The sequence below is a fragment of the Cavia porcellus genome, unplaced genomic scaffold (assembly GCF_034190915.1).
Source record: "Cavia porcellus strain 051 isolate PalLab524CR breed Dunkin Hartley unplaced genomic scaffold, mCavPor4.1 scaffold_20, whole genome shotgun sequence".
Classification (NCBI taxonomy): domain Eukaryota; kingdom Metazoa; phylum Chordata; class Mammalia; order Rodentia; family Caviidae; genus Cavia; species Cavia porcellus.
The window spans coordinates 1,486,240-1,512,488 of NW_026947503.1; the positions used below are offsets into that span (position 1 = coordinate 1,486,240).

The following is a 26,249-nucleotide window of genomic DNA, read 5'->3' on the forward strand; positions in this document are numbered from 1 at the left end:
ACCGGAACCTCCAGGTGCACAGCTAGACAAAAACACAAACTACACTCGTCCACGGGGCAGGGGAGATGCCAGGAAAAACAGGGAAGGGCTCCAGGCTTTTCTGGTTTGGGGCTGAAAGACTCAGAAGTACACCCAGAGCAATCCACTCCACTCGCTGCCCTGGGACCACGATGCTTCTGACACCTTCTCCTGCACTGTTTGTTCTTCAGGCTACAAAAGTCAAGGAGCCAAAGGCAAGACAGAGCCATGGAGAAGGAAGGCAGTGCTGGGAATAGGGACCAAGGACAGGCTGAGTCCGGCCGTGCTCCTTCATAGGGCTGGATCACACCTCAACGTCCCAGTCTCAGAATGCGTGAGAAGGCTGCAGCGTGACAGGAGGGGATGCTGACACCAAGAATCTGACACTCCCACACAAAGCTGGCCAGCACCTGACTCACGAACCAACGATCAGCACAGCAGCAACAAAGGAAGCCTAGAGCCCGATGCTACACCCCCAACCCCACCTGCCCAAGACCTCCTCCAGAGGCTGGCTGGCTGGCTGGATGGTTGGCACGGCTGCGCCAAGATCAGGAAGCTTGCAGACCACGCTCTGCTGTGGCCCCTCACAATTTAAAGGGCCAAAACCCCAGGAAGATGAGCAGTTGTACACCAATTTACACAGCTTCCGTTGGGAGGTGGAGCACAGCGGTGGGCACTTGCTCAGTGTTCAGGAAGCCCTGGTTTCATTCCCAGCACAACGAAACAGAAAAAACATGCATGTTGGTTCGGACTGAATGACTACAGTGGCTTTTTTTGTTCTCTAAAACCTTACTAGAATTCATTCAAACATGGGTGAAAAATCTTTCTCAGAGCTTTCAGACAGGCCCTGTTTTCTCCTATGGTGCTGGGGTCAGGACTGCAGGATCTCCAGGAACAGTCTGTGCCACACTAAGTTACTTGCAACGTGGGCCTCACCAGACCCTACAATCGACACAGAGATTGGTCCCATCTAGAGGGGATGCACCCAGAAACAGACATACCAGACAGCAAGCGGTCAGGCCACAAGTCTATTCACACAGAAAGCAAAGAAGTGGGAGATGGACCAGTCTCGGTCCCCCACCCCTGGAGGTCTACTTACAGCATTCAATGGGGTTTGAGGCGACCTGCAGGGACAGCGTCCGGCCATTGGGCTGTGGGACGTGGACTCGGAAGACCAGCCGCACCCTGGTGTTCTTCCGCCCAATGTCAGTCTCCCCTTTCCGCAGCTCAATGTCAGAGTTTCTGAGTTTTAGAATCCCAGCACAATCGATGCTGCCCAAAACAAAAAGCCATGGCTTGGCTTCAGTCACCAGTACCTCACCTCCCCAGACTGCTCCCATCCATCCAGGCCCCGCAGGTAAGTCTTCAGCCTTAGCGGCCCTGCCTCCCAGGAGTGCCTGCAGTCCCCTGATTGTTGTATGGGATCTGGCATCCACTGTGCCCATGAGCAGGAAGCGAATTGGCCGTGTAGATACACCCTCCAGCCCTGGCCAGGAGGGAGACACACACTCACTGTCTCCGCTGTCCCAGGCTATGTCCTGCTCGGCTCACTGCAGTGGTCCCTGAGGAGGAGCTGCAGGCCCTGCCATCTCCTGTGCACATCCTGCAGCTCCCCCAGAAGCCAGCACTCTCGCTGGCTGGACCACTGCTCCCTTGCTCAGCTCCAAATTCATTTTCTTATAAACTTTTTTCTAGGGTTTTACATAGCCTCCTAATTCCTTTCAAATTTAGACTCCAGTAAAACCCTCCTCCATGTATAAATTATTGATGCAATAAAAGCCAGTACTCTGTTTCTTGATTGACCAAAAGAGACAGACCTATGTGTGTCTCTCCCACCCACTAGAGGGTCACATGGAGACCAGTGAGTCAATGTGGACACAGAAAGTGTGTCCAGTGGGCATGTCCTGAGACACGTGGAGCTGTGTGCTCCAGGGGTCCCCTTCCCGGGGTGAACTGCAACACAGCACAGCAATCACCGGCTTCACAGTTCCTGTGGCTGAAGGAACACAAGGCTTCTTTTGAACCCTGGGGCCTTATCCCAGACCTTGGAAAACCTGGATTACAGCTTGGAAAGCAAATTCACAGATTCTGAACGAAGGTGACTATGGTAAATTCCCTTAAATTCAGGAACAGCCAGCATGGAGAAAGAGCTCTCCCTGTTTTCAGGGAGAGGGCGTTAAAGTTATAAATAACTTATTAGGATCAAACAAAGTGCTGTGTGATCCAGCCCTTCCCCACCTCACCTACACTCCATTACCATGCTGAACCAGACACACTGAGTCTCCTTACTGGCCAATAAGTGCCCAAAATCCCCTCCTGCCCTATGGCTTTGGCATGAGGCCACTGAGCACTCCACATACGCAGCCCCTCCTGCACACTGGCTCTCACCAAATGGTACCTGCTGGAGACACTTGCCCTGCCCTGCCTTCAAAAGCAGCTCCAAGTCTCCTAGCACCAATCCTGTCTCACTTACCATGTGTTTCCACTCTCACTACTTGAGCTTTGCTTCTTTATATGTACATATGTGTTAATTATCTGTTGGCCCCACTATGGGTCCCCATACAAGGCAAACAACATGGGTACACCCAGTGCGGCCTCTCTCTCTCCTTCATTCACAGCTCAGGGTTGATGAGCGTGGCACGATAGTCACTCAATTCATAGGATTAAACGACAACACCCTCTCTTCTGTCACCTGGTGTGTCTTCTGCTTTTTGATAAATTTCTCTATAAGCTAGTTTGATTTTGCATGCCAGAACTGGCCATATCAGCAATGTCAGCAACTCTCAGGGTGCAAACACACCAAGAGACATTGCTGTTTCGTTTTCCAGTGTTTGCATTTCAGCCATTCTTCTAATTTGCACTCCTACATTCAGAAATAAATAGGTGTCATATTTAGGAGGTAAATGAGGCACTTGGGGAGGTATTTACAGCTGTGTAACGGAGATGCTTATTTTAAGTGGCAATATACACAGTGGCTGAAACCCTAGAAAGAAACAAATCCGCTGTCATAAATATTTGCAGTTTATTTAGATGCTGAGCCACGACGCCCGGCCTGGAGCTGTGAGAAAGCCCTGGGATGCAGAAGCAAAGCAGTGTCGCCCACAGCCAGAGCCCCCAGAGGCTTACATGGCTCGCATGTTATTTTCCGGCAGCAGCGGGATCTCCAGGACTTTGGTGTTGGACAGGATGGCCTCGTGGCTGGTAGTGGAAACCGTTTTCCCTGTGATCCGGTGGACCTGGTAGAAGGCATGGGGCCGCAGTAGGCGGTCGTCCGCTGTCCCAATGAACAGCTGTAGAGTGAGTGGCTCATTTTCCAAGTAACCATGTAGCTGGCAAGAGAAGAAAAAACTCCCACTAAGTACCATGCACATAAACTTCTGGAAATGAAGTGTATGTGAATCAAAAAGAAAGCAGCTACAGCTGCCAAGTGTCCAGCACCCCACCCCTTTTATTTCTCTGTAATAATCATATAACACTGGTACTTCTTCAAACTTGCAAAATGCCTTGTTATCCTGAAGGTCCTGGGGCACACAAGTTAGGCTTTAAATACTTCTGTTTCTTTCCTATATGTGTACCTTACCTCATACATGCCTGTACATACGTACAACACAAGACAGTGTGCACCCAAGCTGCAGCACCCCCAGCACCAATGACAACCGCCATCACGGCCTGTGTTTACCTCCTGTCCAGGCAGGACTGGTGGAAAGGCGCCTACAGCAGAGCCTACCATCTTATCCCTCTGTCCTGTGCACATCGTAAGTAGCTTCCAAGGGAGCAAACAGCCTCCTTCCTCAGCACTTGAGCTGCCAACCAAGGTGGTCGCCTCCAAAATCTGAGCTCTAAGGCTATGCTCTGTCTTAATATTATATCCATGCACACAGCCACAAAAGGACAGCACCTACACTTCCCTGTCTTCAGTTAAGTGAAGTGAGCAGAGTATGGAGTCCAAACATCCTGAGTAAACAGCATTTGCAAACAAACATAAAATTGGACCTGCACCAAGATGCATCCCTTTTCTGACTGGCTGGGTGCATCTCTCTTTGTTCAGAAGCAAGTGGCAGCCTCAGTCACTCTGGTGAAGCCCAGGAGACTGTAGGCAGGTGAGCTGAGCATCTGCCAACCAGCGGTGGACCCCGCACAACAGGACTGCTGTGGATTTCCCACCACCCTCTCCACTTGGTGTAGCCATGGCCTCAGAAACAGAATGCACACAGCTCAAATAAGGTATGGCAAAGCAGATCCAGAGCAATTCCACATGTTGCTTCCAGGACATGAGAGGGTCACCATAAGGCTGTACTTCAGAAGACGTCCTACATCTTAGTCCTGGTGGTAAAAACCTGCCACCCTCTGGGAGCCTTTGTCCATTCCAGCCACAGAATCCTGAGAGCTGACACTATAGGCACACCTGGCTGCACCCCAAAGGGCCCTGCAGCCCCACAGGGAAAGGCTGGGTTAGATAACACTCGTAGGAATCCAGAGCCACCTATGCCTGGCACAGGCTGCGAGGTCTCTGCCCCATGGGTGCACAGTCTCTTCCTTCTCCTCCTGCCACCACTGGTGACTGTGCCAGCAGTTCGGCCCCGAGCCTGTGAGGGCTTCCAGGGAAGCTCTGGTTGTTGTCATCAGGGATCTGTTCATGCATGGATGCAGGCAGAAGTGTTAGGAGGTGGACCTCAGCACTCAGAGTCAAGGTTGGTGTAAGGCTGGACACATGGAGATGGGCTAAGGAGACCAGAAAGAGTTTGATTTTAGGGATACAGAGTAGGAGACTAAGGGACAGAAACACCACGTATCCCTTAGGAATACGGCAACAACAACTACAACAAAGCCAAGCTCCAAGATGCAAAGAAACTCCAGCCACAAAATGTACCCAGAAATTCTCAGAAAGAAGAGAAAGTGAGATAACATAAGAAGAAAGAAACACAGACCCACCCCTGGGTCCAACCCATTGTCTGCTTGACTTTAATCAAAATTCCAACCTCATGGGCTGGTAGAGGTCTGTAAATTTTCTTTTTAATATGCCATTTTGGAAAAAGCAATGAACTTCAGAAATGGGAAACAGAAAATCAGATATTGCAATTAGTTGCTGCTGGATTTTGATGTGGGCAATGGGTGCTGGCTTTTTATAAGGCCCTGGCCCCTCACACATCCTTCATGTGAAGATCGGCAGCCACAGCCTCTGGCTTGATGCAAGGTGGGGTGCTCATTACAAGAGGCCACAGCATCGTGATATTCATTAACTCTTCCGAACCACCAGCACGTGGCACTTGGCCAGAACAAACACTGCCACCAGATAAAAGGACCCTGAGCTGACAGTATACTTCAAACAGGTACAGCCTACATCCTCTCGTTCAATTATCAGCCCCCCAGCCAGTAGCAGCAGGGAAAAAAATGTGTTCTCTATTGCATCAAAGCCTCACTTGGGTGCAGACACAGTAATTTGCCGCCTCAATGAGCACAGGAGGCCTGGTTTTTGGACCTGGCTAGGTGGGAGTTTCAACAAAGGACACATTCCCCAAAGACCTTTGAGAGGCCACGTTACAAGTGAAAGCTTGCTGCTTCCACAGGGAAGGAGGTACCAGCCCACCCAGAACACAGGGCTCAGGAGAACCTGTGCTGCTCTGCCCTGGCTCCCACTGAAGGGTGAGGTGCACAGCCACTCTGAAGAGGGAACAAAAGCAGCTGGTGGCGTCTGAGGGCTGACCCTGAACTCTTAGAGGTTTGTATGCAGCAAAAGTTTGTTTCCCCTGCCCTCAACCCCATGCAGTACATGGGGGTCTTTCTAGGTCCACTAACTTCCTCCTCTTTAGCCTGACTGAGACTTCAGCACACACACAGGGGAGCTGAATTTAAGATAAGAAGTAAAAACCTGGGTGTGGTGGTGCATGCCCTTCATCCCGGTAATCTGGAAGGCTGAATCAGGAGGTTCACAAATTCGAGCCCAGCCTGGGCAACATAATGAGATCCTGTGTCAAAGTAAAAAATAAAAAAGGGGCCAAGGATGTAGCTCAGTGTGAAGGCCCTGGCTTCATCCCTAGTACCAGCCGTGGGGAACAGAAATGACTGAAAGCCCCTCATGATTCCATTGGTGCCTGCACTCAGCACAGCTCAGACCCTCAGGAACCATCCGTGCAAGCCACAAAAGACTTGGCCACTGGAATTCCTCAATTGAAAGATGAAGACATCAGAAAAGGATTCCATGAGATGATCCATCGGAGCCTGGAGTTCTGGAGGGAGAGTCAGTCAGTGAGCTGAGTGCCAAGAGTAGGACACACTTCCAGTTCAGCTTGAGAGCAGATTTGGGGATTCAGGGGCAAAGGACCCAAGTCCTCATGCATAACAGCCTGCTTCACTGGGCCAGGACCAGGGCCAGATAAGGAACTGCTAGGGGTCAGTCACCAACCCCATCAACCCATCTGCCTGTCTCCTTCACAACACACCCTATAGATGTGACCACCGGGCATACAAGAAGCTGTACTACTAGTCAAGAGTACTGACTGCTGAGGCCTGAGTGAATCCGCCACCAGCAATCTCTAGACACTAGTGTGGGGCTTTGTAGGGCATCTCTAGGCAGCTTGCCCAGCAGCTCTGATTAATTCTTAGAGCCAGTGCTTGTCATAAGCTGCGGATTGACCAATGGAGGCTCTAACATCACTTGTAGGCTTCACAAGGGCAGAGGATGGGCTTTGTGTAGGATATGTCTGTGTGGCAGGTATGGTGTCATTGCCAGCGATCTCTCTGTGTGTGCTCTGCAATACTGGCTCTACTGTGGGCAAGTTCTTGCAGGAAGATGTATGAATCTTTGTGTATAGCATCCATAGTACCCATGAATTGACCACCTCAGACTGATTATTTCATTACAAGTTGAGTGCTTCTTCTGATACATGTGCACCTGCCACAGAATGGCTGTGCCAGCATCTTCAGGCTACATGCTAAGTAAGACACACCTGCAGAGGATGCCTGCTGAACCCCTGGTCTTCCTGGAAGAGCTCAAGGTGCCCAGGTAGAAGGCTTCAGTCAGTACCGGGTATAGTGAGAGAGCAATATGCCCCACCCCACGGTTTCCATCTCATGGGTCTGCCTAGATCGAAAGTGGTTTAGATCTGAAATGGGCCCCAAAATCTTGTGTGTTGACAGGTGGCTGGATCATGGGGGCACTACAGCTGACTTGTTGTTAGGAAGTGGGGTCTGGTTTAGTTCCCTTCCAGTTTCCTGCTGTCACTCTCTGCTTCCTGGTCACTGTGCTCCTCTACCATGCTGTCATGCCTTGGAGCTGACCGTGGACTACAACCATGAGCCAAAATAAACCTCTGCTCCTTTAAGTCATGGGCACGAGGCATCGTGTCTGAGGGATGAGGAAAGCAACCAAGAAGCCAGCTAAACACAGATGCTACAGTCTCACAGTCAAGGCCACCCATGGGGAAATCTGGCTCCCCACACGGTTCAGAGTGGTTGCTGCTAGCACTGCCCAACTCTCCAGGAACAAAATGCCTTTCCCTTTAGAAAACAGATCCTTTTCTGAATGAAAATATGAGTCTTTACAGTGAGTGTTCAGCTGAAACAGGAGACCAGGACCAGCCTATCCGGTCTGTTCACTGCTGCAAAGTCTGCAGTCCCTCACCCACCTAATGAGCTCACTAAGAAACCGTTACTCTACAGGAGGAAAGATGGTTTACAGTGGGAAATGTAAAGAGTGTCAGAGGCAGATTTTGCCACTTAGTATTCCATTTTGTGAAATTTAACACAGGAATATGCAAATGGGTCTTGGGCCAAAATGCTCTCGGTGGGCAGGGCCTAGAGCAGCCCAAGGGCTCTGGTCCAGCCTGGCTAAGGTCAGATAACTATAAAATGACACTTCAAGACTCCCTAGGGCCCCTGCTCTGGCAGTTCTCTGATGGCCATGGAAGACAGTGAATTTGGGGTATAATTTTATCTTTAGAAAAACGCCATTTCAGTGAAAATGAGAATATTTAAGGTTTAACCTGGGAGATAAACATCTATTATTTAAACCATGAAGTTCATTTTAAGGAAAGAAATGTGAACTGCTTTACACATCCCCCTGCATGGACCTTCTGCCTCTGGCACATAATAGTGTCTGTCAGAAAAGAGTTTATGAAGTTACCTGTCATGACAATGACCTCTCTGCTTCCACCTAAACTAAACAAAATGTATTATTCCGTTTGCAAGGTGTAAGGGCCACAAGTTTCCTCGCATTAAAATGTTTGTTTTTAGCTCCTCTGCTTACCTCAGCACTTACATGGTGAGATGACAAGTGAACAGAACAACGGAGGACAATTTATTTAGGGCTGGAGCTCACCCAAAGCTCCTCCTGCGGCAGAAGACACCAGATTTACAAACAGCTGCTAACTGGTGGAAATCAACTACCTTTCAACTAGTCATTTTAAGTTGCTTACACACAAACTAAGCAGAGGATACCCTCCTATGACATTCCTCCTTTAAGACATATGGCATCTTTGTACTAATCACATAAAGGGAATTATAAGTTTAAGACCCAGAAGTAACATTTGTATTTCATAATACCCCCAAAAAGCAGGCCAGGAGGGGAAGCCCAGTTTGCAAAGCAGTTTCCCAATTTTTAAATGTACTTGTGTACTTGCTTATTAATTAACAGACTGACTAATGTACTGGGGGACCAATGCCAGGGCTTGCTTCACTTTTTTTGACCCAAATTTCCTCCACTGGATTAATTTAAGTGATTATTTGTGTTGTATCCATATTGTCTCAGATTATTTTCAGCCCCAAGTAACACTAACAGGAAAAGAGCTCCTCACCGTGAGGGGAAGTTTTCCCGAAGTAGAAGTTCTATTCCCTGCCGTCCAGGGGCTACAGGAGACGGGCATCCCGTCAGAATGCACAGCCCTCGCAGCCACCCTAAAGCCCTCACTGCAGCAATAGGGGCCAGGCCCAGCTCATTTCTGCCCCACCACCCTGGTGCTCTTGGCTGCAAGGAGGCAGGATATTCACACCGCAAGAGCTTTTACTAGTCAGCACTGAGGCATTGTTGTTCTGCAGCAGGTAACTGGACCAGAACTGCCAGCACAGGCAGCAACAGCAGCCATGGAGCTGATGTCATGATTCATGCATGGGTTCATGTGCTCAGGGATGTGTACAATTGATTTTATGCATGTATGTGCATGAGCATATGCATACATGTAGTGGTGTGCATGCATATTTGTGTGGCAGGTCAGCATGTGTGTGAACACACATGTCTGCATGCATTTGGGAATGTGTGCATTTGGTTTTGTGTATGTACATGTATGTAATGAGCCAACAGCAATACTGGTTTTGCTCCATAAAATATCACTTAAATCTGAGAGTCCTCCTCGTGAATAGATTTGTTTTGTCAATTACTTATACCATGTTTACATACATAGACAAAAGTAGATCTGTGTTTGTAAACAGACAGCAGCAGGCAGCCGGCCAGCACACAAGTGGCCTTCAGCAGGAACCTCAAGCCACACTCAGCAGACTCACAGCACACAGCAGCAAGGCCGTGAGTTGCTACGTGTGTCTCCTTCAGGACAAAGGATATGCTGTTACTGTGTCTGGTCTTTCCATGATGGGCACTGGGGATCAAACCAGACACTTTGTACTGAATAGCATCCCCATTCCTTTAAAGAAATTTTTACTCATTTTTGAGATGGGGGTCTCATAGTCAGCAAGTTGTCAGAATTAGGCTCCAACTTACAATCCTTCTGTATCAGCACCCTAGCGTCCTGGGATTGCAAGCATGTGCCATCATGCCCAGCTCCTGGTCTGTTTATACATGAAGTGTCTCTGCATTTCCAAGAAAGCAGAAAATAAAAAATAAAGTGAGAACCATAATGGGTTTATCTGTATAAACATCTCAAGAAAGGTAGAAAATAAGCAACAAGGACCATTAGAGTCTGTCTGTGTAAGTATTCCAAAAGCAGGATTATCCAGGGCCTTGGCACACCAGGAGCCTGATCAGTGTCTCTAGGAAGCAGTAAGTCACTGCCTCGCAGTAGGCCTGAAGCTTTTCTAGACTTGAATAAAAAATTATTTGATTTATTCAAAACTTCTCTAGAGGCTAGGATGTCACATAGCTCAGTAGCACAACACTTGCCTAGCATACATGTGACACCAGATTGATCCATAGTGAAAAGACCAAAAAATGCATTTATTTAATTCCACATGCAGCAAGTCTCTGATGTGCATGAAGTACAGATGGAAAAGCCACACATTGTGGCTGGAAAATACTCAACTCAGCTATGCCTCCCTGGCCTTACCACGGCGTCTGGAGCCAGCATCACCAGTGGCAATGCAGGGCCACTGTCCCCCCAGCTTCCTCTCTCCTTGTACTCCCCAGTATCTGGTGCAGTTTAAACATAAACATCAATGTGGGATTTTGCAGGGAAAAGTTATGCTATTTAACTTCCAAAAACAGAGAAAGCAAGCTTTATGGTTCTGCCTCGGCCTTCAGCCTGCAAAGGAGAGTTTAGCCGCTGGCACCTCACCCTTCCCAGGAAGCTCATCACCGTCCCCCAAAGCTGACAGTACAGGCAGCGGACTCAGTGGTGTCACTCCAGAATGAGAGAGCCCAGGCTTGCTTTCCTGTCAGGTCCCAGCAAAGTGAGCCCCACACCTCCCTGGGATGCAGTTCACCACATGCAACCCTGGATGCAGGGAGCTCAATGGGGAAGACAGGACAATTGGACTAAAGCCCTTGTCCTGCTGAGACCTCAGACCCGCACTGGATGTAGATTCCATGACATAAGTTGTACAAGCAAAGACAGGACCCACACAAATAAGAAGCTCATGAATAAAAATAAGAAAGTATAAAAAAATAAGAAAGTATGGGTCAGGGCATGAGTGCATCTGTCTTCACGATCAATGGCAGGCTGCAGCCCAGGGCAGTCTGTGAGGCAACATGTGCTTTCCAACTCCCCAGGAGTGGAGTAATCTGAGGAGGTCCAGCTCCTTAGATCTCCACCTTCCAGCTCTGCAGCTAGGTTTACTCCTGCAATGGCTGTCCTTCTAGCCCCTTCCCCAACTCTGCCAGGATACAAGGGAGAAAAAGTGGTTCCTCTCACTGAGCACTTGCTGGTGGAAATGGGTGGACCTCTCCTGAGAGAAGACACTGGGCAAACACTGGAGGCGTTTTACCAAGGACATCTGCTAACCCCGCAACCCCATGTACCTGTGCATGCAGCACAAAGAGGACTGTGGCCTGGGACTGATTCTCCAGGGCCCAGTGCTCTAGGAGGGGACAAGAGGAGTCCAGCTGGAGCCATGCAGTCAGGACAGTCCCTGGGGTAGCAGCGCCGATCGATCGCCTTACAACCTCCAGAGGAGATCCAGACCATCAGGAAACCCTGGGGCACCTCAGGGAGCAGGCTATCCTCATGGGGACTGCAGGTGGCTTCCTTGCTCTTCCCACCTGAACCTGGGGGACAGGCACCCAAGACAGGCACAGCCACTGCGGCAGAGCACCAAGCAGGGCGGGACTCTATGGGCTCTTCCACCAGAGCCTCACGGGATGCAACGGATGCAGACCCATGAGGAAGCATCCAGGGAGGGAAAGCTGCATTAGCTTCTGATTGAGGAAGGTTCTGCCCGGAAACACTACATTTAGCATTTCTAATTAAAAACACACCGAGAAGCCCCAACTATCTGCAGAGAAAAAAAAAATAACCTATAAAAAAGCCTCATGGGCCTTGGGACCGTTTAGGGACATTAAACGAAAGTACAAGACACTCAAGATAAGCCCAGAGCCTGACATACACTGCCTGCTGCCGGAGTAGAGGCTGCTCCTTCCATAAACCCACACAGGAAAGCTCATTGTCCAACATCAAGCAGTGGGAGGACCTAACACTTGCCAGGTCACCTGCTGGGTGACAGGTCTCTCAGCTTGTGGCACTCCCCACCCAGACCCCTCAGTGGGATTCCTGGACCCATCTCTGGGAAATACAGCAAGGAGAACCAGAAAACTACTGGGACTGGCCCAACAATGTAGGAAGCACCCACCTCTCCATGCTGTGACACACACACCCTGAAACGACATCCCCAGGCCACTGTCTCCCTCCCATAGAGCTGAGGCTCTCAGAAGCACCCAGCTCCATGCAGCACTTACCGGCCCGGAGCCAAGTCTCACTATCCCTAGCACACTACAGTGACACTCAGTGTGGACACAGAGGCAAACCCAAGATCTCTGAGAAGCGAGGTCAGCCCCCAATGATGGCCACTGTCCCTGGCTTCTCCAGCCTACAGAGGCAGGCCTGCCACTGCCTGCTCTCCGTGGGTCTCCTGATGAAATCGTCCTCAGGGCGTGGCCTCTGAGATATGGCAGGGCACACTTTGGCAGATTTACATCTGTGCAAAGAACAAAGGCTTGTGGCCACACCTTACGGGGTCCTCAGAGCAGATGGAGGACAGCCTGACCTTTAGAGATAGACCCCCAAAGGTGGCCAAGCTGGGGCAGGAACAAGGCCCAGAGACAGTGAGTCCTACAGGGGTCACCACAAATCCTTTGTGTCACACTATAGGGACATAGGCCCACATCTGGCTGCCCCTCTCACTGGCTGGAGTTTGCTGCTAAAGGAGTCCACCCACCCAGCCAGGGAGAGAACAGTATTTCTGTCCACACACAGGGCCCAGTGTTCTCCCAGGACAGGGCCATGGCAAGGCCAGTGAGCCAGGCCGGGTAGATGTCGGGTATCACAACCCCCACTCTCAGTCAGCCTGAGCACAGCAGGAGGGAATGGTCCTGTAACAGAACCCTCCACTCCAGCACCTCCTCGGACAAGGAGATGCTCTAAAGACACAGCACCACAGCCACATTCTGCATCGCCTTCACATCAGAGTAGGCGCCATGTGTGGACTGTGGGCCATGCGCTGCCTGTGGGTCCTGGAGCACAGAAGCCTCTGTGGAGGAAGAGCATACCCAGCTGGGAAGGACATCAGAGCCCTGCTGCTGAGGCCCCAGGCAGGGGGGGGGTCCTCTCCACTGTCCTTCTGGTTGTCATCTTGTCTGCACCCCACCTGTGCCAACGGGAGGATCTGAGGGCCAGACAGAGCACACTCAGGCAGGCCTATGAGTGCACACGGTCTCCACTGTAAACTGCGGCACAGGCTCTGCCCTCAAAGAACACTGGGGAAAACCACTTGAAATAATGTGCATGTGACATCATTATAGAAAGTCTTTAGCAAGTTCTGTGTCTGAGTTAAGCTCGCACTAACATCTCCCCAAAGCTCCCTAATCAGAAGATTTGGGGGCTAGTAACAGTGTCTGGAGGGTTGTAATGCTCTGGATGGGTCCTCACTTGCAGCTCGGCTTGGAGCCCTCCCTGATGGGCGTAGTGCCTCAGGGACCTCAGTCTCCATGGCTCTGCCTGGGTGGGTACAACTACCACAAGAACCTCAGACTCCTTTTCAATGCTCTGCCAAGGTAGGTTCACTGCTATGGGGACCGTGATCTCCCTTCCCCGGCTCTGACAGACAAGCAGGTTCTGAACTGTGTTCAGAAATCCAGCTGTGGATTTGAGACCACATCTGTGCACCTGAGACCACAAGCCTTCAGCACTCATCAGCAGATCTCAGCAAAGTCCTATCTATTTCCTCAAGTGTTGCTATGAATGATACCAGACAGACCAACTCCACTCGCTCATGCTCACAAGGGAAAGCTGCCCACTAAGTGTCTTTCTGGCATTTAGTGTCCTCACTCACCACTCAGGACAGAAGAAGAAACTGATTCTCGTGGTCAGAGAGGTGACTGTGTATTTCATAGATGGCCAAGGCCAACTCACAGCACTTCAGAACTGGATCTTCAGAGTGGCCCTCAAAACAGTGCACTGCAATGCCCATGCAGAGGAGAAGAAGGTAACTGTGAGGCCAAGAAAAGCTTTGCTTTGTGCACCGGGTAGACAGGGAAGGAGGCAGCATTTGCCCTGAAATATCCTGAAAGAGGAGAGGACTGCTGTCCAGGTGCCGAGGCCAACCCATGAAAAATTAATCCACACCATGAGCAGGTCAGCTGCGTTTGGCAGCAGCTGGGCAACTCAGTCTGGCTGGGGTCAGCACTGTATTGCAACCTCCTTCACACAGCGTCACGACCCAGGATCCCCTGCCTGGAGCAGGCCACCACCCTCATGTCTAGCTCCTCACAGGCCCTGTGGAGAACCTGTTCCAGTGGTAACTACTCACTGGCTTCTGTGACAGCCCTTTTGCATATGCTCTGGTGGTGGTGGGGTACACAGGAAAAGGAGGGTGCTCCTGGGTGGGGCAGAGCAGGCTGCTCAGAGGCTGAGAGGAGCTATACATTCTCAGGATTCAAACACCCTTCTGGAACCTGGTTCTCCTAACAGTTAACACTCTAAAGCCTTCTCTAGGACTTAGGGAAAGGCACTACCTAGAATGAAAAGGTCGACTTGAACTCCCATCTGAGAAAGATGAGTCATTTCCTGGTGGGCGATACTCTCTAGTCCTCAGCCGCCAAACTTCTTGTGTGATGGAAGAGGTATTTGTCATGGGTCTGGGGGGGGGGGGCAAAACTGACCCAAAGTCAAAAGATGGAAAGAGACTCCGCAACACCAGCAAGACCCTGCTGTCCAGCGTCCTCTCCATCTGGTCCTACCTAACCTTTGACAGCCCACTTTGCTGCCTCTGCCTAAGTACCCACATGGCAAGGCAAGCTCCACAGCCCTTGCCTGGCTAATGCTCACGGCTCTTTGATTCAAATCATTCATAGCCCGGCAGGGGTATGCTGGTCACTATCCTAACGGATGGGTCACAAACTGTAACCCTAAAATGCTGTTCAGGAATTGACCAGGTTCAGGTGTTTCACATTTCAGTGGCCTATTAATTATTCACATAGAGTCAGCCTCCTGCTCGATGGGCCGATGTTATCAGGCAAGCTGTTTTGGTGATAGGTAAGCAGAGCTGAATCCTCTGTGACCCTACTCGGGTCAGAGATCAGACTCCATTCCTGCTGAGCTCCACATGCTCACACCAGATGGGTCACACTGGGGCAGGTCAGAGTTGAAGCAATGGAGGCTGCCCCCGTGCTTCCATGAGAGGCTTCAGGACAACCTGGTCATCACCCATCCAGGTCAGGAGAATTTGGTCTCCTCCTTCAGCAGTGACTCAGAGTGGTACCAACCACTGGGATAGAATCAGATGACTGTTGGCCAGAGGGCGCCAAGGCCAGGAGGAGACCTACAAGAGGGACCTGACATTTCACCAACTGGCACCCCGTAAGGGAAGCTGGGAGTCCTAGCCAGACCTTTCCTTTAGGGTGGATAGGTCAAGGCATTTGCTATACTAAGGAAAAGTTAAGTGTCAAAATTTCAGGGCTCCCTCATCCCTTTCTCATTGGTTTGGACATAATAATGAAGTGGGCCATTGTGAGCTCTGGAGGCAGACTGGAGAGCCCCAGCCTCGGCCCCTGTAGGACAAGTGTCATCAGAGGTGAGGGGAGCTGGCACCACAGCTGCCAGGTCCACCCAGGGGCTGTGGAGCTGACCTCGAATCTGCCCTGTGAACTGCCAGGCAAGCCTGACATGTGCTGGATGAGCCAAGGGCCTCACTCCTCCCACCCAGGTTTTGTCTGCTTCCCTTCTGGGGTGGTGTTATGAATCCTATGGTTACAAAGTTGGTGGTTTGCAAGTGTGGACAGCTTGGTAATGACCTGATGGCCAGCAGGACCCAGAGACCACTCCACTTATTCCCCAGCATGAGAAAGACAAATTCATGGGAGGGCAGCAGGGACTCCGCCCCTGGTGAAGGGATGATCCTAAGAGCAGAACCCTCAACACCAGCAAAGAGAAGGAGCCTCTGTCCACCACTAGCTAGCCCCGGCTGGGGCCAGTCCTCTCCACACAGGGAGGCTGAGCTGAACACCAACACTAATCTGAGATGCTGCAATCTCTGACTACACCCGAATGAGGCTTCCTGTGGCAGACATGGCGTCAGTGCCACGGGCTGCCTCTCCTGCACCTCCCCATGGCATCAGAGGCAGGCATCGGTGTTCCCTCTCGCTTCTTCCCACCTTCCTCGGGGGCACTGCTAAGGTAATCACTGCCACAGATTGCTAGGTCTGGTTTTACAAACCATCTCTGTGAAACACACAGGGAAATGGATCTCCGCATATACCAGAGAGACTAGCACCTCTGAACATGTCAGGGCTCTCACGACCCCCAGAAGACAGTGGCTCCGAACAGCTGAGGCTGCAACAGTGTCCACTGACCATGCGACAGCCCATAGGGGTGACTGAGTTGTGGCCTCACTCGGTCCCCAGCATCATGAACCCACCTCTGGAAGCAAGAGGAGGGCTGGGCACTGGGGCGGCAGGTGTCAAAGGATGTGTCAAAATAACTCAACAGCACAGAACAGAACCTTGTGGTTACAGAGCTTTCGTAGCAAGTGAGAGAGTTTTCTATTTTCATATGTTTTATAATTATGTGCAAATACTATTTTTATCCAATTTGTGGTCCACCAACCGAAAAAGAAAACAAAACCCCAAAACCCCCTCTTTTTAGTTGCTTACCTCACACTGGCATAGACTGAGCTCACAGAGCAGGGATACATCAGAAAACTCTAAATTACTACTTTTTCACCATGAGAAATGATGACAGATCCTGGATTTCTTTTCTGTTCAGGGATTTTTCAACTATAAAGAAGTGGTGGAGATCGGCTGCTTTGCTGAAACATCTTATCTGTCTCATGTCACCCTCCACCAACACGGATCACTTGACTTGAAATACTTTTGAGCATATATATTAGAGACATTTTAAATGACTATTTCAACTTTCACAATTCCTTTAATATGCCAATTTCCTCAACACTGCCTGTACTGACAGATGAATGTAGTGCCCTGTGCCCAGGGCAGGGGTTGGCAGCAATGGAGCTAAATCTGCAGCCTCCAGCCACACTGTGGGCTTGCTGGGGTGTCACGGTGCTTGACTACAGTCACTGGGGCCACTGGATGATGGTGGAAACCAGTCAGTTAAAACTCAAGGACTCTCCACACTCATCACCATTGTATCCTCCAAAAAGCAAACGCCACAAAGGCACAGACTGGAGTCCAATGCTCTACCTCTCGTGAGAAAGGCTCAGTGTTTACCCCGCTCGGGCCCATGCCCAGCACCCCTTACTGATATAATTTACAATAAATGGGGATGGGGTGTTCAGCTATTATTTCTTTATTGCTTACTTTCATGCCTCCTTCTTTAACTGACTTATTTCCTTTCTTTTTAATATCTTTTCCATTCAGCAATAATGCACTTTCATTCAGTGAAAACCACAGCAAAAAATTGGAGGTAAATACCTGTAGTTATTTAGCGCAACTAAATGCAGGCATTATCTGACCTTTTTCCACCTGGGAAGGGAAAACTTAAAATGTCAAATGGGCTGCTGTGTGCTGATGTGTCTCCTGCATTTTCTCACATCAAGCAGCTAACAAAGTAGGTATTAATTGGCGTCAAGCACACAGGCCACAAATATCACCTTAATATCATCTGCAAGCGCTGCTAAAGTACTTCATTTCTGCACCTTGCCTGGCTAATTCCATGTAGCTGATTGCTGCATTGGCAAACAGCCATTTGTCTGCATGGCCTCCTGCCCTCACAAGCTTTTTATTTACCTAAATGGAATAAAATAAAAATACAGGGTGCCTTGCTGAGTACCCCTCCCAGCCTGTGTCATTCCCTAAATAGCAGGGCTAGTGCCAGGTTGGTAATGCTGAGGGCACTGGGGAAAGGGCTCTGTATAATGCCTCATGGCTGGAGACCTGGCCAGAAGGCAAAAAGGCCTCTCTTTGGCTGTTGTAAAGCAACAACTAGGGGTGGGTCTAAAGCGCCCATGGTGACAGGCATGACAAAGGAAGCAATCACATCACTGGGATTTCACATCGATGTCTTAGTAGCAAAGAAACAGAACAGATTGGGAGACATACTGGCCCCTCGAGGTCACTGGCGTGTCTCCCAACCATTGCTGATGGATGGCTAAGCTACAGCAAATGAATTGGCTCCCTACCCAAGGCATCAACCAGTCAGGGATATGGACCCAGAGCTACCACTGGGGGTTCCCAGTCTCCAGCAAGGGACCCACACAGATATGGCTGTGGCCTGGCTCACCACCTCTCCCAGGGCAGCCTCCACCTCGTCACCTGCCCCTCGGACGCCACCCTGCAGGCTGGGAGCACAGGCCTCCCAGGCCATACCCATGCCTACACCTGGCACCTGCATTTTCTTCCAAACACCCAGCAGAGGTAAGGCAGGTAGTTAGAGCACATCTGGAGAACACAGTCATAAGAATTATCCATCCAGTGCATCACATCCTCAGGGGCACAGGTGTACACACATCTGCCTTGGGCAAACCTTTCAAACAGTTACAGATGATCTGTAAGGACAAGGGCTATGGGTCTTCCCCCTTGAGATTGCACAGTTGGTCCCTGACTTACAAAATTTACCTTGTAATCTTCCAGTTTTACAATGGTATGAAAGCAATCAGTCACAGATATGCATTCAGAAGAATTACACTTGAAATTTTGCTCCTGAACTAGCATACGGGGTCATAATGCTGGCCAAGTGCAGTAAGGGCACCATAGTATCCAGGACCAAAAGGGAATTTGGTTCATCAGGACACAACTCTTCTAGGTCAAGAAGCATCTACACTGAGGAGAAAGTGAACCCAAGGTACCTTGTATGAATCGTACAAGGTATGATTCGTAACACTTAGCCGCCCTGGTGGGAAGGCGAGGCGCACCAGTGAGAATGGGGGAACCAGGTGAGCTGCTGCTCTCCAGTCATCCGTCGGGTGAGAAGCACCAAGATTCACACCAGTCTCTGATCCAGCGCCCCCCGTACCTGCACAATGGGGTGTCCTCCGGCTGATGCCTTCACGGCCCCCCGGCTGCCCTCTGTCTCGTAGTGAGCTCTGTGGTGAGATTTGGGCTGTACCTCAATCCGCAGCTCATAGGGGCCGGAGTGGGACGGCAGCTGCCAGTCAAGAGCAGGCAGAGATGGGCTGCAAAGGAAGAGAGAACCATTAAGCCCAGGCCAGTGGACACACTCTTGGACCACTGCACATACCTCCAGCCACCACTAGCAGGCCACTCTCTACCTTACATTCCTAGCACCTGCCAAGTCCTGATTTGAGTGACGTGAGTAGGGTAGAGCCAGCAGCCACTTTATCACCATGTGAGGTCACAGATTCCAGCCCTTCACATCTCAATCAAAATGTTTTCTCCCTTTGTGATAAGTTTCTGTAAATCATCTAAACTTCCTCACAAGACAGGGTCCTGACTGAAAAGCCTTGTAAAATCACAGGCACACGTCAAGAAACAAGGCTTCTTAGTGTGGGCAGAGCTCACGATCCTACTCTCTGAACAGCCCCAGCCAGAATCCAAGACACTGACCCAACTCCTGCCCAGAGCCACGGAAGAGGCCTGCAGATGCCTGCTGGGGGCAGTTACTGCCTTGTGACCTGGGAGCTACATCTTGGTGGCCTCTTCTATGGCCAGCTGTTGTGGGGCTCTGGGAGCAGTTTCCCTGAAACCCCCAATTCACCAGCATCTTCTGCCCAGACCTGAGAAAAAGGCAAACAACTGCTCATGCCAACCTGCCTGCAGCAAGCACTGACTCGCTCATGATCAGCTGCAAAGTGACCCAGAAGCCCTGCACAAATCCCCTCATGTCTGACTCCCAGGACTGGGTTCAAATGGTAAGCATCTGTGTCTGCCCAGAACAAGAAAGCCCCCGGCACACCTTGGGCATGGCTGGTCTCGCAAGCACTGCTGTTTGGGATGGACTGCGTGTGCCAAGCAGTCTCTCGGCTGTGGCTGTCAGGGCCATTTCCTGTGTGGGGTTATCTCATCACACGCCCAGTTTCCGGCAATGCTGCCAGGCGGAAGAGCGGCTAAGCAGAGGGCTTGGCCAAGAGGGAGGGCAGCGTCCTGGGGAAGGCCTCTCTACAGAGAGCAGAGGATGACAGAGCTGCTGGGCAGGGGCAGGCAGAGCATGAGGTGAGGGGCCTGGTTCCTAGTGCGGGAGACAGAGCCAAAACACAGTTACTCTGCATTCGGGGCCCCCTGATCACGCCAGGCCCCTGACCAGTGGAAAGCGTACAGGCAGGGGGGCTACCCAGCACACAAGGTGTCCACTGCCCGAGGCTAAGCATCTCAGTCAGAAACAGAGAGAGACAGACACACGGACACAGAGGCAGACAGACACACACAGAGACAGACGGAAAAGAGAAGCAGCAAACAGGGAAAGAGGGAAAGCCCAGCACCGCAACACTGGCAAAGCTGACCACCTTTCTAAAGGTGAGAGGGTCTAAACCTTGTGCACTTATGGTACAAGAATAATTTTGTGTAGGTTGTTGTTGGATCATTTATAGATTTACAACACAATGGGTATACAGCTCACAGTAATAACAGTGTATGAAATAAATACTATAATATAGAAAATTAGGATTGTTACTGTTGGTTGGAGATTTTCAATATGAATTTAGCAGCTCCATAAAACAATATAAATCTGCTTCTTAGATTAGAAAAAAGGACCAAACCTGGAGCAGAGTGCAGTTGGATAGGGCAACTCTTCTACCCCCACCTACCGCGCTCTGGGGGCCCCATAGCAAAGGGAGGCACGGCTTTTCCTGCTGCCAGAAGACCTCCCTGAACAGTTCCGGCCCTAGCAGCTGAAGTTCACTAATCGAGGCCCTGTACTCAGAAAGGATCCTGACTTCCAACTTTAACCTTATCTTTCACATAATTCTGTCTTTTTAAAAGTTGTGCTCAATGCAACCAAGAAATCAGGAGGCTGCACAGGTCCCTAAGGTCAACTAGTCTGGTACAAATGTAAGCCATTTAAAGTCATCCACCTATCATTTAACCTACACACCCAAAGGTGTCGTCCCAACACCTGGAAAGATACATACGTATTTCTACATGTACTATGGCTTTAGGTTTTACTTGTTTTGTTCTTTTATTTTTGCAGGAGTGTCTCAACACTTAGTACTTTAACCCATGACGATCCTTTTCCCTGAATCTCCTGAGTGCTGGCTCTGATTTTGTAAAGAAAGGTCATATTTGAGCATTAGGGCTTATTACTCACAAATCACATCTGATGGCATAATTATTACTCTTTTGCTGGACACCATGCTTTGCCTCCAGCACTTTGTATTATACGCCAGTGATGTGAACAGCACATGATTAAACTGGGACAGCCCCCTGACCCTTCCTTAGCACAGGTGCACAGGCAAAGAACACCAGTGTCCAGGGTGCCTGATGCGGGGGCCCCGTGTTCCCTCCACGCACTAAGTAGCACAGTTCCTCTGTCAACCGGTCCCAGCACGAGTCTGATGTGTGAGAACTCTGCCAGTGCGCTTCCTCAGACACAGTTCCCATCTTCAGACCATACTTAGAGCTATGGGCAAAACTGAAGATAACATGTGGTATATGAATAATAACTATACATACAGTAAATACTATCATCACTATCAGGGAAGATTCTAGAAGTATCTAGGCTTCTAAGTATCCACTTGGTATCTTTCCTGTGTCTTGCTAAAAATATGATGAAATCCCAGAGCTCTGGCACACACCTGAGGCCTGCCTCCCTCTCCACAGAGGCCAGCTGTCCAGCAGTGATGGACAGCCATGGTGGGGTGACATCCACCATCATCAACATTGTCAGATGCGTGTCAGTCACCATGCTCTGGCCCTGTTGGGAACAGTTGCTTATAAAGTGCAATCCCTTTATGGATAAAGAATGGGTCCAGTAAACAAATGATGTAGGACATAAGACAGTAACAAAACACACATGTGGACCTGGGAGTGAACAGCACTGGGACCCTGACAGCCACAGCTGCGTCCAGGTGGCAAGCCCAACACTACCCCCCCACAGACATCAGCCTGCTGGCACCTCAAAGCCTGCCAAACCACACCTTCGATCGCAGACTTCTCCTGAATGTGTGCATGGAAATTCTGGTAAGAATTGCTCCTTACTTCTGGGAGTCCCAGAAGCTTGGGCTCTGGTGTTTGATGCCCTTCTGTGCCGGGGTGCGGGGTGGGAAGGAGCACAGCCAGGCTTCGTGAGGCCAGTCATACCTTCCACAGCCTGTGGGTGTGTGGCAGGAGGAGTTCCAGCTCTCCCTGTCTGAATCACCGCTCACAGCACTGAGACCCACTTCCCATGAGAAAGGCTGCGTCCCTCTCACAGGAAAAGCGTGGAGGATGAGCAGGTGCACAGTTCACAGCATGGGAGCCACCTACACGCTGCAGTTCAGAGCCAGAGCCCCAAAGTCTCCGCGTCTCCAGCTCCTATCTACACAGGGTCAGCAGCATTTCCCAGCTCGGCTCCCCTAAGCGCCTGCAAAGCCAAGGGAACACCTCCCTGCCTGGCCGCTGCTGTGGCGGGCTGTTAAAGGGATACACGGTAGGGTCTCCTACACAGCCCCACTTCCCAGGTCAGAAGCACACACAGGCCTCCTCCCAGAGTTCAGAAAGACCGACCTAAGACAGTCTTCTGAGACAACGCTTCATGTTAGAGGTTTCTCTGAGCTCTGCCCAAGGGGCCCAGCGAGCAAGTAAACCACAGGAAGGAACACTGAAACACAGTGTTAGCTGCATCAGAACCCAAAGCCCAGGTCATCATGGCGACAACAAACTGCTAATGAGGGTGCAATGGAGCCCACAACTCCTCACCCACTGCCTTCACAGTCCAGCCCCCCAGGAGGGACAGGATCTGGCCAGTCTGCCCACCAGGGCAGCTCCACCCCAGCTGCCTGATCCAGCACGAGCCGGCCTGTTGTAGACCACGGGTACCCCAGTTAAACAAAGTCCTTAAAAGCCCATCGATACCACTAAGAGATGTGAAAATCACTTGGCCAAACAAAAAATCCAAGCCCTAGAGGGCCTGGAGCCACAGCAGCTGGAGGGATAAACAGATTACACTTGGACCAAAGAGCCAAATAACACTGTAGAAGCCACTTGTAAAACCCAGATGGGAGACAAAAGTGTCCACTGCAACTTTCATGGGGAAGACGGCAGCAAAGGTATCTATTGCCACACAAAGGACCCCACGCAGAACCTGGGCAGCAACTGCCAGGGGACCCTAACCCTGACCTGCTTTACATTTGTCACCAGATGACACAATGGTATTATTAATGTCTCGAGATGAGTTCTCACCTTTAAAGAGACGCATGGAAACAGATGAAGTGATAGGATGCCTGTGGTGTGACAGGCAGACACGGCCTCCCTCACTCTATGTTTAAAGTTTCCTGACATGAAAAGTGAAAGACCAAAAACAGTTCTGAAGAGTAAGTCTGGAGGACAAGAACTAAAATGATCACTGTGACAGTCAAAGTCACAGAATTCTCAGGAATTTCTTATTTCTGATTAAAATATTCACAGTAAACGATCTAATGTGTATAACCCCCAAAACTGTATTTTTAAAAATAATGTCTCAAATGCTAACCTCCTGTGCACGCCCCTCCCCCACCACGGTCAGCTGATCAGGGGTACTGAAGGTCTTCTGGGTCCCCTTTCTGAGCGTGACCAGTCACTCTCAAGGAAGCCCCCAAAGAAGCAGAAGGACCCCGTTTAACCACTCTCGTAGAAACACCAAGGAGGCAGCTATGATTACATGCCTTAGCTAAAATCCTTTCCAGTCTGAATTTTCCAAGAAAAAGTTAATATCCCTTCGTGAAGAGACACGGACAGGCTATGTATGACTCCTGTAATTCTATGATAGATGAACTCTAAATCTGGCAGGGCTAAAATTGCCTAAAGGAAGGATAATAAAAGCAAGTTTAACAAAAACAAGATTTTCAAAGTTATAACACATTTTCTCAGGGTCAGCAGCCAAAGGGCTCCTCATTGTTTAGCTGTTTGGATTTTTCCCTTAGTTCAAAAAGAAAGAAAGAAAGAAAAAAAGAACAAAGGAAGGAAGGTGAGGGGGTTTTCAGTGCGTTTCTCAGCCACTGCTAAGCCACAAGGCTCCATCCACCCATCCACCTGATGCCGAGCCCAGGACCACAGAGTAATCTCTCCAGGGTCTAGAGCTGATTACAGCCCTCTAAAAAGAGAATCTGGCCTAAAAAAGTTTGCCCTGCTCTGGAGAGGTCCGACTCAGTTGGGAGAAGACACGTGGTTGGCCAAGGATAAAACCAAGTTCTGACTGATGGGGTGCAGCATCTGTTGGTGACACACTCCCCACTTTCTGGACTAGGCACTCCTGCCCTGCCAGGCCTGCCACTGGGGGCATGTACTCAGCCTCCACAGTGTACCTGGCAGGACCTCAAGAACTACATGGCTATAACCCTTGAATTCCAAGAACAAGGGTCTCAATGAAAGGCAGGAATTGTGGCGGGGGGGGGGGGGAGACACAGCAACCCTGGAATTCTTGGAGCCTTCAAATCTCATAGATGGAAAGGAATCTGACCTTTGGCCCTCTGCTGTCCTGTTCTTGGTACTGGTTTTCTGTACACCTGTCACTAATGTCTCTCCCAAGAACCCGTGATGAGCACTCTGCACTCTGGGGCTCAGGGAAGATGTGAATAAACAAAGGTCCCCGACAGCACACACTGTCAAAAATGAACCTTTATGAAACACCAGAAGAAAGAAATGGATAACACAGGGAACCAATCTCCAGCCCTTCTGCCATCCTCATGGAGCCACCCTCCACCGGTCTCTGCCCCTTATCCTGACGGTCTTGGTTCAGTCCCCAACATGCCAGCTGTGTAGGCTGGCTGGCCACCTGCTGCCCCGGGACCAGGCACAACCCAGAGCCCTTGGGCACTTAGCTCTCCTCCTTTTGCCCTGTTTCCCAACAGCTCTGGGTGCACTGGGAGCCAGGATCCCTGCACAGGTTGAGCATGAAAGTTCATGCATCTGTTCCACCAGGGGCACAGGCATCAGGGTTAGGAGTAAAAGTCCAGTCAACGTCACAGATCTAGAACATGAGCAACTGGTAACAGTGGGGGAATCTTTGCTTTATATGACAGATTCTGGAATTTCATATGAATTGGTTGTGCTTAGATTTTCCAAGGAAACCCTCTCTTCTAGTCTCTTGGAGGATCCATTTTGATCTTGCCTATTCCCTCCACTGTACACCCACAGACTCCCCTCCAAAAAACACACAGGGATATCCCACCAACCTTCAATTGAGTCTGGAGCCCAGATCTGGCCTGCAGGGACCTTATGGCTGTCACTGAACTCGGGCAGAGTCAGAGCAGAGCAAGAGCCAGGTTGAGCCTCTGGTTCCCCAGGAGACCTGAACTCCCAGCCTCGCCCCAGAGTTAACAGCTCCCTTGTGCTCCAAGCACAGAGTCCACTTCCCTGCTGGAAGACTGCAGCACAGTGAACACAGCTGCTCAGGATGCCCAGACACCCTTCTGCTCATGAGTGAGGGCAAAGCTGGGAAAGAAAGGAACTCTCCCAGCCTGTCCCGACCAGAGATTGGACAGATGCCACACGAGTTATGCACAGCTTCTCTCCTATACGGATTCTCAGGCTGAGAGCCTGCAGAGAGGAAGGGCCTACAGACAGGGAGAAGTGCCCCAGGAAGACAAGCACTCGTGGACAAGGACACCCACGGGGCAGAGACTTCCCTGGGAGGAGGACACCCACAGGATGAAGGCCTCGAGAGCCCAAGGACTCCCAGGTTGCTCTTCCTCACCCACTACGCTCAGGGATTCAAGTTTCTGAAAACCACTTCTTTTTCTAGGCCAACTTCTTCCTGGAAGTCACAGCTACCTGTGGTTATATTGAGGCCATCTGAGCAATGAGAATGCTTCAGGCCACGCCTTCTGTGGTCACTTCTGAAAAAATTTTTTAAAAATTTATAAATCACTAAGAAACTCAGTATCACACAAATGACTGTAGATAAGGCCGAAAAAGTCACTGCACCAAGGCTCCCATTGCCCTGAGGTCTGAGTAATGCTGAACTGTCATTCACTACAAAAGTTCACAAAACTCACTCATCTACTTAGTTTGTCCCGACTACAGGAAAACCTGAACACTGGTTAAGCAGAAGAAGGCACTTACAGCTAAGCTTAAATATTCCCAGTTCAGGGCATGCTGATCCAAGGTGAAATTAAGACAGTTTCTCAGCCATCAATGGATATACCATTTCAAACACCTGCTCCACCCAGGGTAGACACACACAGATGCCCAACAGTGCATCAGCTGTGGCTGAAACTGAGGACTCTAATACCCGGAATCACAGCCCAGGGCCACAGACGAGACAGCCCAC

General features: G+C 50.3%; 1 protein-coding gene across 7 annotated transcripts in view; it reads right to left on the reverse strand.

Annotated features, from left to right (window-relative positions):
- Positions 1 to 26,249, reverse strand: part of Nfatc1 (nuclear factor of activated T cells 1) — a 110,089-nt gene that overhangs the window by 63,383 nt on the left and 20,457 nt on the right. For all 7 annotated transcript variants that reach the window (XM_063231405.1, XM_063231406.1, XM_013145198.3 and 4 more), the window contains exons 3-5: positions 18,864 to 19,023; positions 3,145 to 3,347; positions 1,118 to 1,290 (exon numbers count right to left, since the gene is read on the reverse strand). In XM_063231405.1, the coding sequence (XP_063087475.1) occupies positions 1,118 to 1,290; positions 3,145 to 3,347; positions 18,864 to 19,023 (536 nt within the window). The remainder of the gene's footprint in view (positions 1 to 1,117; positions 1,291 to 3,144; positions 3,348 to 18,863; positions 19,024 to 26,249) is intronic.